Here is a 14,739-nt window from a genome sequence, read left to right on the forward strand (position 1 = left end):
GGGGGGTTCATCACCCACCACAGCGGCTGCACACGCCTCGGACTGTGGTAATACTACTACTACTATACTTACCACCTACCAAGGAACGAGACAAACTGACCGTGCGACCCAACAGCACTGCAGAGAGGAGGGGCGTGTGCGTCTTTGCCAGTGTGCAAGGCGCCACAGCGAGTCGCCCCAAGTTTCAGAATCTGCATCGCGGGCTGCTCGACGACCTACCCGCGCGGGACTTTTTAGCCAGCGCTGCTTCCCTGGGTATTTTACCTTGAGTTGAGGAGAGAGAGGGGCGGGCTCCTAATTACAAGGACGGACAGGAACACATAATGTCAAAGGGTTGGGGGCTTCGGCGCTCGACGTCGGCGCTGTTCCATTCTTCTTCTTCTTCTACTCCGCCTTCGTCTTCTACCTCTCCTACTCCCCCTACTACGCCAACAGAGACGCCCACAGCGCCATTATTAGCAAAAGGCGCCGTTACAAATTCTCTACCGTTACCAGCGACTCAACAGAAGGCGGCACAGCCGCTAGGCAAGCTACGCCGCATGGCTTCCCTGACGCAGCGTCTTAGCGGGGACGGCAAGATGAAGAACAGGGGGGTTGCGGCTGCTGCGTCTACCACGACAACGTCTCGTAGTAGTAATGGCACTGCGCCAGCATCGACGACGACAACGAAGGCGAAGACGACAACAAAAACAACGAAGCGAGACGGAGGGCAGCCAGCCTCACAACCGCAACAGCAAGCCCCGCGAACGTTTTACGTGCCCACGCACGCGGCCTCGAGCTTCGCCCGCACCGTCGCGCCCGCCCAGCACGCGACCATTGCCGAGGAGGACGAGAGCGGAGAATCGACCACGACGTCATCGTCGTCGCCGCGGAGACAGCAGCAGCAGCAGCAGACGTTCAAGGACAGGATGGAGGCGCGCCGGCGACGAAGCGGCGGTGGTGACGGACAGCACTCGCGAAACAGTAGCAGCACCAGCACCAGCAGCGCCTCGCACACGTCCTGGTCGACACCCCACGAGCCGTCGCGACTCCCGCCGGCCTTAGCTGTGGTCGCGACGGCGGCGGAGTCGACGACGATGCGCCCGCGAGAAGAGTCGGACGGGGTCAGCAAGGCCGACGGCGACTCACCAAGTGACTACGCCGTCTTCCTCGCCGAGGCGCAGGCCAACGACCGTCGGGCCCGGCGCACGATCCCGCTCTGGATCCCATCGGACACGCCGGAGCGGCAGCAGCAGCAGAAGCAGCAGCGCCGCGACAGCACGTACTACTCATACTCGGGTGGGTCGCGGAGCAGCGCGGGAGTCGGACCCGGAGCCGAAGTTGGAGGCCAAGTCGGGGCCGGGGCCGGGGCCGGGGCCGGGGGTTGTTGTGGGGCGTACTACTACAACAACAACCACCATCCGCACCACCATCCTCACCACCACCACCTACAACAACAACAGCAGCAGCATGGCCTCCACCGTGATGTCGCGGCGGCCATGGGGCGAGCGGTGCGGAGGCAGCCGAGCACGGCCATGGCGAGAAGGATAACTGAGTATGTGCGCCCGACGAGGGAGGGGGAGATGGCGTGAGGCGATGACCAAGGAAAGGGCATTTACTACCTACCTTTTGCACGTCTACCTCTCCTCCAGCCATGGGAGTTTTGACACGACCGTGATGAAGTTTACGAAGACACCGGGATTTCAGGGGGGGGGAGTGGATCAACGCAGGACTAGATACACACACGGACGCTCTGGCCAGGACTTGGGGAGAGGGGCCCATCTAATTTACTTCGTAAATACTTATGATGCCACGTTGTCAAGGTAGACGAAAGCTGTCAGTCAGTCAACGCCTTGTAAAATTCTTGGCTCAATACGGGGGTCCGGTCAATTCTGCTATCAAAGCCCACACACCATGACAACAGTGTCCAGACGGTCCTTGGAGCCAACTTTGCAAAGCAAAGACAAGAGATTACTCTCCAGCAACTCTCGTCGTGTGCCTTGGGCTCGTGGCAAAACAGCAGACACACCGCACCGACCCATGACCGACCCTCCTCTCCTCGCTCCAAACGTGAAACCCAGTTGCCCCCCCCTCTCGATGGGTATACTACGTGCAAGAAAAAACTACCAAAAATCTCACTCCCTTACAGATGGTCAACGCTCCTGGCCCGCGACGACGACGACGACAACGACGATGTCCCAAATAGCCCCTTCTCGGTCCATGCAGACGCCGCCACGTCATTAGTGAAACGAGCATATGGATAAAGATCAAAAGAAACGAACGGGAAGGGAAAAGAAAAATCATGCGTGACACAACGACAAGCAGCCCCAGCTCCGATTAAAAATGCGGCCCGAAAATGTACATCAAAGCAATGATGCAGACGGGTAAGTTTCAACACCGGGAAGGCGAGCGTCCCGTTCGGCCCGTCCCCGTAAAGCGAATAATAACAAACCGAGTAAATCTGTCCGAAAGGATGAATGAGCCCATGCAATAGTGTCATAAAACGTCGTTAGGTGACATAGAGGTTGTGCCTATAGGAAAAACCACCACTTCGGTCGCGCAAACGGTCCAAATAAAGGTGGTAAATGCAGAGGAAACGTGCAGCGTCGGCCTACGCTCGCATGACGCCCGCGACACCCCTGCGTGGGGGCAGCTGAATCTCCTCGTCGTCGGAGCTGTCTGCCACCTCGGCTCCCGCACGGTCCAGCATTCGCTCAATGTCTTCGTCGCAGAGAGTCTTCCTCGCCGTGCCGTTGCCAAGAGCTATGCCGCTTGGTAGCGAGAGAGCTGAACGTACGTGACCCCCGGCGCCGTTTGTTCGCCGCTTCGGCGTGGACCGATTCGGGGACTGGTATTGCCGCGGCGAGTCCAAGTCCAGGGGCGAGTCCGGAGGCGGGGGCATGCTGGCCCGATCGTAGCCAGCCTTCTTTGTTGGCGGCGCCGGCGGCGGCAGCGAGGGCCGCTGCGAGGGCAGAGCTCTCCGTGGCCCACTCGGCAGTGCATGGCGACCCGAGCTCCGTGGCGCGGGAGGCTGGGGTTGCGCCCCAGGAGACCCAGACGGGGAGAAGGCGTGCTTCAGGTTTGCCGAGTTGCCTGGACTGCTCATGAAGAGCAGCGTTTCGGCCACGTCTTGATCTAGGCGAGATATCGGATTGCTCGTGCCCTGGGGCGTTGGGGGGGAGCCGGAGTGTGACTGGACGAGTCCGGCAGGCGTGTAGTGGGGGTTCGAGTTGCGCCGAGGATTGGATCGAGGAGCGGGCATAGACATGGACGGCTGGATGGTGGCCGGGGGAGCTAGCATTGGCTTGCCCGAGAGTAATGACGGCGGCGAGATGGACTTGCGCCGGATCATGACGGGGTCGCTGGAGAAGTGAACCTGGGGCGTCGAGTTGACGTTGAGTCGCGGGCTGGCCGAGGACCCGTGCCGGCGATGTACGGTGGAGGTGCTAGATGCCGGAGAGGCAGCCTGGGATGCCAGAGACTCGACCTCGTCCAGCGACCGGCCTTGCCAGCCGTGGTTTACCTTGATCATTGCGTACGACAGGCGAGTACGCAACTCGGCAGATAGCTGCGATCATGTCAATATCAAACGTCACGCGCGCGTCTAGCAAATCCGCGATATCGTACCTCGCCAATGGTGCTCCCCGCGGTCGAGGCCACGCTGACGGCGCTTGTCGTCCGCGAATGTCCCTTGACGGGGCTCATGCTGCCCGCCCAAGACTTGACCTCGCCGTCCGCCATGCGCTTACGCGATCCAGCACCGACCGCGTCGGGCTCCATCCTGTCTTGGGCAGCGGCAATGGCTGACAGGTGATGCAGCTGGCTGCTGTGGTCCACACCGTGGTCCGATCCGTTCGACGGCTTGTCGTGGTGCCGCTCGACGGCCGCGTACCGCTCGCCGCTGGTATCGCTGGCGGGCGGCGTGGCGACCCGGTCCGTCGAGGCTGTCACAGTCGACTCTTGGGAGTTGGAGATGGATCGCGTGAGGCTCTGCGACGAGCTGCCGCCACTGTCCGGGATGATCTGGCTCGACGGCGGCGGGTGTGCCTGCTCACCCGGCGGCCGCGTCCTGTCGAGGTCCATGACGTCTTCCGACGTCGACACGGCGCCGCGGGAAGATCTCGTTGCCGTCGCGGGTGGGAGGGGAGCGCTCCAATCGCGGAGTCTCGGTCTACCGTCCTTCGCGTCGCGTGTCTCACCGTTGCGACCGTCGTCAGCATTCACCAGCGTCGACACTGACGGAGCGACCCCACCGCTCCAGTCGGGAATCATGCCAGCGGCGGAGCAGAGGCTAAATCAAGAAAGGGGCGTTGCGAGAGGACCCGGGAGCGCGCTTCAGCGCAGTCGGCGCCTGTCAGTCGGGCGTGGTGCGAGGACGTCGCGTCCAAGAGGGGAGGGTATCCGTCCAAGAGCGGCGCGGCGCGCGACGGGACAGGACTCGGCGAGGAGCAAAGCGCGTGCGAATGCGACGCTCTCTTCAATCGAGCAAAGCGATGGGTTGCCAGTGTTGCCGGCGCTGGGGAGAACGACGCTGTCGGCCAGGTGGAATCTATACAAGTGCGAGTTGAAGGAGGAGGAGGACGGGAGGGCAAATGGGAGCCTCGCCTGGTGACGACGCCAGAGACGGGACGCAATGGTGGCTACGAATACGCGGTACTTGCGTACTAAATGAGCCGTTGACGTCCGTCCATTGGGTTGGCTCCACGCGCGACGCTTCCGGCCACCTCATGGGGCCCTGGGAGGGACCCGACTGCGCTACGCTTCGCTGCACTGCACGGCAGGTGACCCTTCTGGGGCTCCTGACTTTCCCCCCAGCGAGTCGCGCTCGCCAATAACTGGCAGGCGGTGGCAGCACAGGGGCTGGAAGGGGGGGGGGGGGGGCTCTCAGTGATTATTTTAGGGGACCTTGACGCCTCGAATGTTACCTTGGTAGTGAGACGCTCACCTGTCGCACTGGTACAAGGCGCGCCGCGCGCTGCTGGAACAGCCCGTACGCTGGCATAATTGATGGACTGGTTGTCCGATGTCTGTCTGATATCAAACTCTCGTCCCGTCAAAGCATCGCACAACCTGTAATCTTCTGTGCCTCGTTCAGCGCCTTGCTTGGTGACATTGTAGGCCGCGTTTTTTGCCTGTCCCGTGGTGGTGCGGAAAAATTCTGACAAAACGCTCGACGTACGTATTCCACAGCATGGCAAGTGCGTACTACGCTGCAAAGTACCTCGTGCTAGCGACGCCAGCCCGCGCAACGCGAGTAAGTCGAGGCACTTCTCTCTCGCCTGGCAATCGCCCAGCCATCAAAGGAGGAAAATTGCGTTTACGGCCGCGTGCGCCCCCGTTCCGCATCGGGCACTCCGGCACGGCGGCGACCGTGGAGAGACGCAGACACCGACACGAGCCGGAGCGACGTGCCTGTACGCAGCAAGGCTCCGCTGAGCAAATGTGTTTTGAAACAATGTGCCCTTCCCTACTTCGCACGAACAAAGTCTTTAGCGGTCCTATGACCCGCCAGGTCGCGTGGGCGGGAGACCCGGCACGCAACTTGCAAGACAGGGGGCCTGCCCTCCCCCTCGTCGCCGATGGGCGTTGGGCGGGACTGGGGGCGTAGGTTGGGGGGGCACGGAGTCAGTACGTACCTCGCTGAACAACCGTGCAGCGCGGAAAATCGCGTGATCACGTGAAGACTATGGGTCAGGTTGGCCCCGCACAGTGGAGGGCAGCCACACCCATCCCGTAGCGTCCACCAGATCCGGGGCAGCATCATACAAGACGGCCAACACGCAGTCACAGCATCTTTCTTCATGCCTCAGGATCACACATTCGCTTCTGTGTCGGTACTTCGTTCTGACGCCGTGGATACAAATTTAGTGAACGATTGGCGGCGGCTGGCAGTGTCGTAGCTGGGCTAAGGGCAAACAAGACATCAGGGAAACGCTTGCGTCCTTCAGCGAAGACGAGGTAATCCGATCATACCTAGCGGGGAAATCAGCATCAGCTGAGATCCGAGCAATGTTGATTTTAACTATCTATCATGCATCCCCCACGGGCGTTGGCGTCCTCTATCCGCACTCCGGCTCGTCGCTAGTAGTAGCCCCAACATGGCCATGTATACCACCATCTAGAATGACGTCCTCGTTGTCGTCCAAGTCGTCCTGTACTCTGCGCCACCCCTTCTTCCTGTCTCGCCGGCTCTGTGCTTCTCCGGGATCCTTTCCTTTGCCATTGTCCTCCTTGACCTCATAGACCGGCTTCAACAGGGCGCCCAGGAGAGGGTTGGCACTGAATGTGCCTCCTCCCATACGAGAGCCGCTATGGTTTGCGTTCCCAGACGTCTCACCAAGCACGTCCTCATCCTCGTCCGATCCGGGCGTCACAGGTCGCTCAATTGCCGCCATCTTCCGGACCACTTTCCCGCCCACGAGGTCGATGCTCAGGACCTGCCTCCGCTTCTCGTAGTCGGGTTGCGCGTTCCACTCCATCTCTCGCATGAGCTTCTGCTGGCGCTTCAGCTCCTTGGCGCGCTCCTCAGGGCTCGCCCACATGCTTCCGAGACCCGTCACGGCGCCGCTCATGTCAAAGTCGGCAGCCTCGTCACGGACTGTTGTTCTTCGAGCATTCTGTGCTTGGAAGTTGAGGAGCTTGTCGCGATGCTCGCGAGCCTTTGCCGCGGCGTCAGCCAGAGAAGAGCCCTCGTTGGCATCAGCTCCACGTGGCTGCGTGAACGGCACCGGTTTCTTGGATACTTCTGCTCGCCTGTTGGCAGAGGCGTTGACCGCCATTCGTTCCCGCCCCCGTTCGTCTTTGAGCTCCCGGATCATGGCCTGCACATCATCCGCATCCAGAAGGGGCGAGCCACAAAAGGTACACGGACCGAGCCCTTCCTTCATGCAAATGACCTTGCCACATGACAAGCAGTTTGGGGCGGCACTCTGCAGAGGATGTCTCGTTGCGACACAGTTGCATTTTCTCCTCTTGCCGTTATCCAGCGATGGGTTTGTGGTGATTTCTAGTGCTCGGATGGCCGCGTCTAGATCAGCCAGCGCCGTAGACTGTCCCGCCATTGGCGTGCCCCCTGCAATCGAGACCTTGGTGCTGTTTACGCCAGATGGTTTCGGCGTGGATCTTCCCGAGGAGGGGTTGGACTTCGCTTTGGCCTTGGACGGGACGTCAGATATCAGGAAGCCCGCAGACGAGGCGTGCTGCTTAGAGGGTTGCTGAATGGGTGCTGGTGCCGGCGGCGTAGCCGAACGAGAGGCATGGTTGCTGCTTGGAGCGCTTGCCCGCTGCGGAATGTAGTCTAGGGTCTGGTCCTTCTTGGTGTATGCGACGCTTGCTGGCCCGGCGTACTCGTCGACTTTTCTTGCCTCGGGGGTGTGAATTGCTGACTTCTTCTTTTTCGGCGCTCGCTTGGCACGTGGCACCGCTTCGAGTGTGTCCGCCGGTCGAGAGCTGCTTGTTGTAGACGGCAGGGCCGTGGGCTCCTTTCGGTGTGAGTTGAAGGAAGCAATGAAATCGACAGCGAGGGGCGAGTCTCCAAGCAAATTGTTGAAATGCGCGGCAGCTTCGGGCTTGGAGAGAGTCACCGCATAGTCGAGGACCTGCTGGAGGTCCTCGTCTGGTAGAGGCAGCAGCTGCGACAGCTGCGCAAGCGACATAGCGATCGATGTACAGTGGTAGACTGGGAACCGGGAAGAGACGGTGCTGGGTTTCAGGAAGCGGCGGGCAGTCCGCCGTATTGCTCTTGTGCGAATTGCGTAGCTCTAGTGAAGCTCTTGTAGGGGCAGCCTACCCGGCACTAACTGAGTCATCCAGCCGGGGCGAGGAAGCACGAGAATGGTTTACTTGCCGAAAGTGGCAGGGCCCATCACCACAGACGAGCCGCAAAAGATGGGATGACACATGAAGTAGGTGCAGATGCGATACGGGATTGGGCATGTAATTGATCATATTCCTCGATCCTTCGTAAGCGTGTAGTCGATTCAGGCATGCCCTGAGACCAGCGTGACGGAGACGTCGCAGCAGGACGCCGCCCGCCCCGGGTATTGGATAGAACCACGCACATCGAGAGTGGTGTAACACATCCTCGCAGCCCTTTCTGTCAGAGCGCATGGGTTGGATGTTGTAATAGCATGTGCTCTTGCGGCACGGTGGCCACGGGGATCTTGTGGCCCTCGGTGTTAGCGGCTCGTGGGTGCTGCTCTGAGCGGGCTGCAACGCAAATACGTACATACTTAGGTACTTACCTAGGTACGTGCCTTGGGTGTGGGCCGCTTCGCTCCGATCGGTTCCGCCGCAGGCCCGCGGAGCTCGCACGATGCCTACCTAGTACCTAGGCTTTGTTGGTGATCAAAAGAGCGTCCATCGGCGCAATTGACGGACTCAAACATACATGCAGATATAGTACGCCAAAGAAGAAAAAGGAAGAATACAGGAACATTCGCAAAGGCGGTCAGCGTGCCACAGACAACGCGGACCTGCAGTGAAGTACGAAGTACCTACAGCAACGCCCACTCGCCGAGTTGCATCCGAAAAGCTTCCTGGCCTAACCCGATTGGGCGCCCGCGGTCCCGTCTCGTCTCCCCACTGCGCTCCGTCCATTTTCCCCTGCTCCCTTTTGCTTTCCCCAAAACTCTGTTCCCATTGACCTCGGTGTCTTCTTCCACTTGTCGTCGTTGTTGATACCCTCACAATCCCATCCGCACCTTATTCATCATGTTGGCCTCCAAGATCCAGCGCCGGGCTTTCTCGGCCTCTGCGCGCGACGTGAGTCTGCCCATGCCCTCGACTGTTCCCTCTTGCCCAACCCCCGAAGCTGGGGCTGAGCTGAAACTCTGCCTCGATCCGTCCTCGGCTGTTCGCGCCCGCGCCTCCAGACTAACATCGTCGTCATCGTCTAGCTCTCCAAGGTCGCCGTCCTCGGCGCCGCTGGCGGCATTGGCCAACCCCTCTCCCTCCTCCTCAAGATGAACACCCGCGTCACCGACCTGGCTCTGTACGACATCCGTCTCGGCCCTGGTATGTCGCCTTGCCTCGGTCACTCCGTCTGAAAATCCTCGCCGTCGTTGCGCCAATTTTGTCCACCCGCAGGGGCCGGCTTCAAACTGACCCGTCGTGATGCAAAACAGGTGTGGCCGCCGATGTCTCTCACGTCAACACCAAGTCCACCGTCAAGGGCTACGACCCCACGCCCAGTGGCCTCGCCGCCTGCCTTAAGGGCTCCGACATCGTCCTCATCCCCGCCGGTGTCCCCCGCAAGCCTGGCATGACCCGTGACGACCTCTTCAACACCAACGCCTCCATCGTCCGCGATCTCGCCAAGGCCGTTGCCGAGTCTGCCCCCAAGGCCAAGGTCTTGGTCATCGCGAACCCCGTCAACTCTACCGTTCCTATCTGCGCCGAGGTCTTCAAGGCCAAGGGTGTCTACAACCCCAAGACCCTCTTCGGTGTCACCACTCTCGATGTTGTCCGCGCCAGCCGCTTCGTCTCCGAGATCAAGAACACTGATCCCAAGGACGAGAACATCACCGTCGTTGGCGGCCACTCCGGCGTCACCATCGTCCCTCTCTTCAGCCAGAGCAACCACCCCGACCTGAGCTCCAACGCCGAGCTTGTCAAGCGTGTCCAGTTCGGCGGTGACGAGGTCGTCAAGGCCAAGGATGGTGCCGGCTCTGCCACCCTCTCCATGGCCATGGCCGGTGCCCGCATGGCCGACTCCCTGCTCCGCGCCGCCGACGGCGAGAAGGGCGTCGTCGAGCCCACCTTTGTGGACTCGCCCCTGTACAAGGACCAGGGCATCGACTTCTTCAGCAGCAAGGTTGAGCTCGGCCCCAACGGTGTCGAGAAGATCCTGCCGATTGGCAAGGTCGACGCCAACGAGGAGAAGCTCATCGAGGCCTGCCTGGGCGACCTCAAGAAGAACATCGAGAAGGGCGTTTCCTTCGTTGCCCAGAACCCCGGCAACTAAGCGTGCTCTTGCCGTTGACGACGAGCGCCTCGCGTGTTTGATAGCCATGGCTCTTCAGCGTGAGCATGCCTTGACGAATCAAAAAGTAATGGGGAAGTGCAACTTGCCTTCACATTGCTGACGTAGTGTGTGGCGTGTTTGGGGGGTTGCCTTCAAGGAGGTGGACGGGCAATGGGGACAGGGAATGACTTCTTGTGTTCTACGACTTGCCATAGACTTCCTTTCCCATCTACGTCTTGTACCATAGCAATACGCGCACCTGGTGCGCCATTTCCATTTGTGCACACCTCTGTCCACGTCCAGTCAGATGTGACCTGAGATGCCAACACGTCTATCGGGTTCATGTATGATATGATATGATACACTCATCGCAGTCCAACTGTCTATCCAGTGCTTTACCTTCCGACAGCTATCCTCCCATGCTTTCCTTTACTTTTGTACACGGCCAGCCTACGCTCGTGCCCGGCCCTCTCGCCACTCACGTAGCTTCCTCTTGCGCTCCTCGACCTGACGCTCAAAGTCAGCCACTTTCTCAAGGCGCTGCCTCTCCTCCTCGTCCGCCTTCTGCTGTGCAATGACGGCCTTGCGTGCCGCCTCCCGCTCGAGCTGCTCGGGCCGACGGTCGGCGATGTCACGTGGGCGGTAGTCACTGAACCCCCATTTGAGGCCCTTTTCGATGACGAAGCAAAGCCCGTAGTCGATGATCATGGAAGCCGCCATCTTGAACTTGAATTCTTCGGTGAAGGGAACGAGCTTCATGCCCTCGTTGATCTCGGGGATGAGCTCGAGGGCGCACACGAAGGCGAGACCCGAGACACCGACGATGCCGTAGAACATAGCCTTGTTCTCTGATAAGGCTTCGCGGAACGGTCGGCCCTGGTAGTTAATGGCGAAAGTGGACACCTGCTGGATCAGCTGCAGGAGGTAGATGGCCGAGTTGAGCAGCGACGGCTCAAACTCAGCCTCGAGGTCAAGACCGTCGGTGGAGCGACTGCGTGCTGGTTAGCCATCATTTATCCCGATTTCACAAGTAATAACTTACGGCTCAATCTTGTCGCAAAGCCGGGAGATGTAAATGAGCGTAACAATGTGCACTGCGAACTGGCCCAAGATGGAGCCGATGATGTACACATTGAAAATGTTGGGCTGGGGGCGCTCCTTGCTCAAGCCTTCGACCACGCGAGCGCGCGAAATACTTAAGAAGCAGACCGACATGAGCATGCCGCTGATAGTGTACTGGGTGTCTCCGAACTTGATGCCCTCGAGGTACAGGACAGAGAGCGAGTAGGCACTGATGAGGCAGTTAAGAGCCAGAATCTTGTACATCTGAATCGTCGCCACCAGGGTGCAACGGCCCTGGCGAATGATGTTGGGAATAGCCATGACATCGCGGAGCTTTGACGTGAAAGGGGCGGCAACGGAGGCATCGCCGAGTTTCAGAGTGGGCGGCTCGTCGTCACCCAACTCAGCCTCGAGCATACCCGAAGCTAGCTTATCGGCAAGACCAGCGGCCTTCTTGTTGACATCGGCTTGACGGGCATTGCGAGGGTCACTATTGGTCAGGCTCTGCGCGCCGGGAGACACAATCGTCTCAGCTGGGTGACCTTGCTTGGCGGCATATTCCTCGGGGGTCATCTTCTTTGCCTTTGCCTCGCGCTCGATGGCCTTCATGTAGTTGGGGTTCGTCGGGCCAGGAGGATAAAGGTGAGCAATCATGACAGGAACCGGCGGGGTGGGTTGGTTGAAGCGCTTCATGAGGTCGCACTGCTTCTGATACATCTCCTTCATCTTGGTGTTGCGGGTGTGCTCGGCGATTCGCGTCAGGTCCTCCTTGGTGCCGTTCAGAAGGGCAATGCCAATGTGGGCTTGCTTGAGAGCGCCAACATCATTGGTACCATCGCCAGCCATGAGGGTGTAGTAACCCATGTCCTTGAGACCGAGAAGAATATCCTCCTTTTGCTTGGGGGAGACTCGAGCATAGACCCAGGTGTGACGCAACAGAGAGTTCCAACCGGCTTGATCCTTGAATTGAGCAAGAGCGTATCCAGTGACGCACAAGTCCTTGGTCTTGAGGATCTCGGCGTCGATGGGCTTTGACGGGTCGACTGGGATGGTGACCTTGTCGTCAACACTCTTCCAGATGAGCGTATGGCCACCACTCTTGTCCTCCGGCGCATCCAGAATCAGAACCTCGCGGTCGACAATCTCCACCTCACGCGCGACGTGCACGGCGGTCAAGGGATTGTCGCCGGTAATCATGACGACGCGGTGGCTGCTCTCGTTGAGCATCTGGACGGCTTCTTTGGCGTCCTCCTTGAGCGGGCAGTGCAGGACAAGGAAGCCAGCGAAAGTGAGGTCGCATTCGACCTTCTCGCGCTTCAAATCATTGATCCTACCGGAACCTAGCTCAGTATCGACAGTGAGCTGCTTGTATGCCAGGGCCAGAACGCGAGAACCCTTGCGGGTAAAGTACTTGAACGTTTCCTCGTAGTCAGCGGGCACGTCAACGAGCATCTTCATGATCGTCTCGGGGGCGCCCTTGACACCGACAAAGGTACCCCTGATCTTCTTGCCAGTCTGAGCATGGACACCAGTGACCATGGCGACGGAGCTTTGGCGCTTGAGTGCCGACGAGAATTGGAACCTGCGCTTGATCTGAACGGTGCCCTGGGTGTTTCCAGCCTTGGCGGTGCTCTGGAGCACATCGTTGCGGCCAAGAGCCCAGCCAAGAGACGTGAGAGTTGCCTTCTCCATCGGGTCGCCCACAATGTCACCTTCATCGAGTTTGACCAATGCGTGTGCTGTGGCGAGGACGAGCTGAGTCTCGAGGCTAGCGTCGGTGACAGCGGTCATGTTGGAGTGGGCACCATCAGCCTCCTTCTTGTCGTTCACATCGGCATTGGTGAGTCCCAGACCAGCGATACCTTCGACGACAAGGTCTTCGCCAGTAAGAGTACCTGTCTTGTCGAAGCAGGCTACGTCGATGCGACCGCCATAGGGGATGCGGAAGGGCTCGGTGCAGAAAATAGCCAGCTTAGACAGGGCGGCCAGACTGGTGTTGACTGCAAGGCTGAGTTCCATGGGCAGCTCGGGTGGCACAACACTGGTGACGATCAAGACGCAGTCCAAAAGCAGTTTCGAGCGCTTGCGGTTCTTGCGAACACCCTCATCCCAGACGTACCAAGAGGCGGCGATGGCGAAGATGAGCAGGAACAGAATGAAGAGAAGAGCCTCGAAGTTGTTGGCCGAGACGCGCTCGGTCGAATAAATCATGGTGCGAACCAAGCTGCCTTGCGAAGTTTCGAAGCCAGTCTTGATAACAACGGCCATGGCGCCCTTGTCGGGAGGAGGCGGCACGCCCGACACCAGAGCCGGCTTTTCTTGTTCCGGGTTGCCGTGTGTGACCTGAAGAACCTTGGTGCCGCCCCAGAGGAAGGCATTCTTGTCCAAGCCCTCGGAGTCGAGGGGCACATCCGATGGCCGAAGCTGAACAGAGTCCTTGAGCAACGGTGTGCTCTCTCCGGACAGCATGGCTTCGTTGACGATGGCGCTGCCTTCCACTAGAAGCATGTCACAGGCAACTCCGCTGTCCTCCTTGGTCCGTCCGACGGATACGAGGTCACCGGGGAGGAGAGCATCGGTCTGGATCTCGGTCCACTTGCCCAAACGGAAAACCCAGATATCATATGGCTTGATACTCATGCCGCGGAACTCGTTCAAGGTGCGCTGGCGCTGCCACACAACGGTGCTCTCAAAAGCGACAAGCATGAAGAGAGTGAACAGCGAGTAATACCAGTAGTCGTCGAGCAACCAAAGGCCAACACAGAAGATCTGGAAGACAAAGAACGGGGCGACGGCATGCTCCTTGAAAAGCTCGGTGAAGGTCGGGACGGGGATGTCGAACGTGTTTGCGCCGTAGTGCTGCTCGAGGCGCGAGATATCGGACTGCTTCTCAAGGCCGCGCGATGACTGGAAGTGTCCAATAGACGGCTTTGGCTCGGTGTCGATGTCGTACTGGAGGGTGCTGAAGGAGCCGGTCTCCGGGCTGTAGAGGAAACGGCGCTTCTGGAAGAGGAACGAAACATTCGTCTTGCCACCAGCCTTGCGCCATGTCAGCCAAGCTCACAGCGACAGTAGTTTAGCTGCCAGTTCTGCTCACCTTGTCGCGGACAATCTTGCAAATTTCGCCAGACCCAGCGTTGGCGATGGGGAGAACCTTGATCAGCTGGGCGTCCTGCACATCCTTGGCCCTGGTGGCGCGGAAGCGCGCATCGAGGGCGACGCTCCAGTGGGTGCTCAACCAGACGAGCGACTGGATGGTGATGATGGTTCCGCACCAGACAAACGTCCATTCCGGAGCGCCGATGTGCTTCTCGTAAAGGTTGGGGGTTAGGTAGTACCGGAGGAAGATGGGCCAGATGACGACGAAGGGCCAGACGTAGGCGTGGAAGTGGAAAGGCAGCGGCTTCAACAGCTCGGCCTGCCGTATCTGCGGGTTATCAACGAGGGGCGGCGCCATGGTGACTGTCGCCGGGCGCAGATTACGCGGGGCCTAAAGCAGTCGACGAAAGGATGAGGAAGGGGACAAAGAAGCGTGCGATGTTGGAAGCCAAGTGGCTTTTCTCGTTAGGTCCATTCCACGGCCGCGGTGGCGGATCCGAGTAAGACCAGACCCAATTGGCTGCGGGGCGGGCGCTATCAACAGGCGGCAGCGGGTCAGCGCGGCGGGTGTTGGATGTTGGACAGCCAGGCAGTCCACCTGCGCAGGCTGAAGTCGCTGACTTATTACCTGGCAG

General features: G+C 59.5%; 5 protein-coding genes across 5 annotated transcripts; 2 read left to right on the forward strand and 3 right to left on the reverse strand.

Moving 5' to 3' along the window:
* Positions 1 to 323: 323 nt before the first annotated feature.
* Positions 324 to 1,571, forward strand: JDV02_002371 (uncharacterized protein; the record flags this gene model as incomplete). Its single annotated transcript, XM_047983395.1, has 1 exon — positions 324 to 1,571. The coding sequence occupies one exon, from the start codon at positions 324 to 326 to the stop codon at positions 1,569 to 1,571; it is 1,248 nt and encodes a 415-aa protein (XP_047839366.1).
* A 243-nt stretch (positions 1,572 to 1,814) lies between these two features.
* JDV02_002372 (uncharacterized protein) lies at positions 1,815 to 4,600 on the reverse strand. Its single transcript, XM_047983396.1, has 2 exons — positions 3,607 to 4,600; positions 1,815 to 3,547 (listed from the first exon to the last, which is right to left on the reverse strand). The coding sequence occupies exons 1-2, from the start codon at positions 4,249 to 4,251 to the stop codon at positions 2,591 to 2,593; spliced, it is 1,602 nt and encodes a 533-aa protein (XP_047839367.1). The 5' UTR covers positions 4,252 to 4,600; the 3' UTR covers positions 1,815 to 2,590.
* Positions 4,601 to 5,947: 1,347 nt separating this feature from the next.
* Positions 5,948 to 8,421, reverse strand: JDV02_002373 (uncharacterized protein). The gene is made up of 3 exons (XM_047983397.1): positions 8,369 to 8,421; positions 8,219 to 8,308; positions 5,948 to 8,061 (listed from the first exon to the last, which is right to left on the reverse strand). The coding sequence occupies exon 3, from the start codon at positions 7,632 to 7,634 to the stop codon at positions 6,039 to 6,041; it is 1,596 nt and encodes a 531-aa protein (XP_047839368.1). The 5' UTR covers positions 7,635 to 8,061; positions 8,219 to 8,308; positions 8,369 to 8,421; the 3' UTR covers positions 5,948 to 6,038.
* Positions 8,378 to 10,333, forward strand: MDH1 (Malate dehydrogenase). The gene is made up of 3 exons (XM_047983398.1): positions 8,378 to 8,742; positions 8,877 to 8,994; positions 9,105 to 10,333. Exons 1-3 carry the CDS (start codon positions 8,692 to 8,694, stop codon positions 9,941 to 9,943), a joined length of 1,008 nt encoding a protein of 335 aa, XP_047839369.1. The 5' UTR covers positions 8,378 to 8,691; the 3' UTR covers positions 9,944 to 10,333.
* SPF1 (putative cation-transporting ATPase 1) lies at positions 10,090 to 14,574 on the reverse strand. The gene is made up of 3 exons (XM_047983399.1): positions 14,103 to 14,574; positions 10,986 to 14,044; positions 10,090 to 10,934 (listed from the first exon to the last, which is right to left on the reverse strand). The coding sequence occupies exons 1-3, from the start codon at positions 14,460 to 14,462 to the stop codon at positions 10,394 to 10,396; spliced, it is 3,960 nt and encodes a 1,319-aa protein (XP_047839370.1). The 5' UTR covers positions 14,463 to 14,574; the 3' UTR covers positions 10,090 to 10,393.
* Between the last annotated feature and the right edge of the window lie 165 nt (positions 14,575 to 14,739).

The sequence above is a fragment of the Purpureocillium takamizusanense genome, chromosome 2 (genome assembly GCF_022605165.1).
Source record: "Purpureocillium takamizusanense chromosome 2, complete sequence".
NCBI lineage: Eukaryota > Fungi > Ascomycota > Sordariomycetes > Hypocreales > Ophiocordycipitaceae > Purpureocillium > Purpureocillium takamizusanense.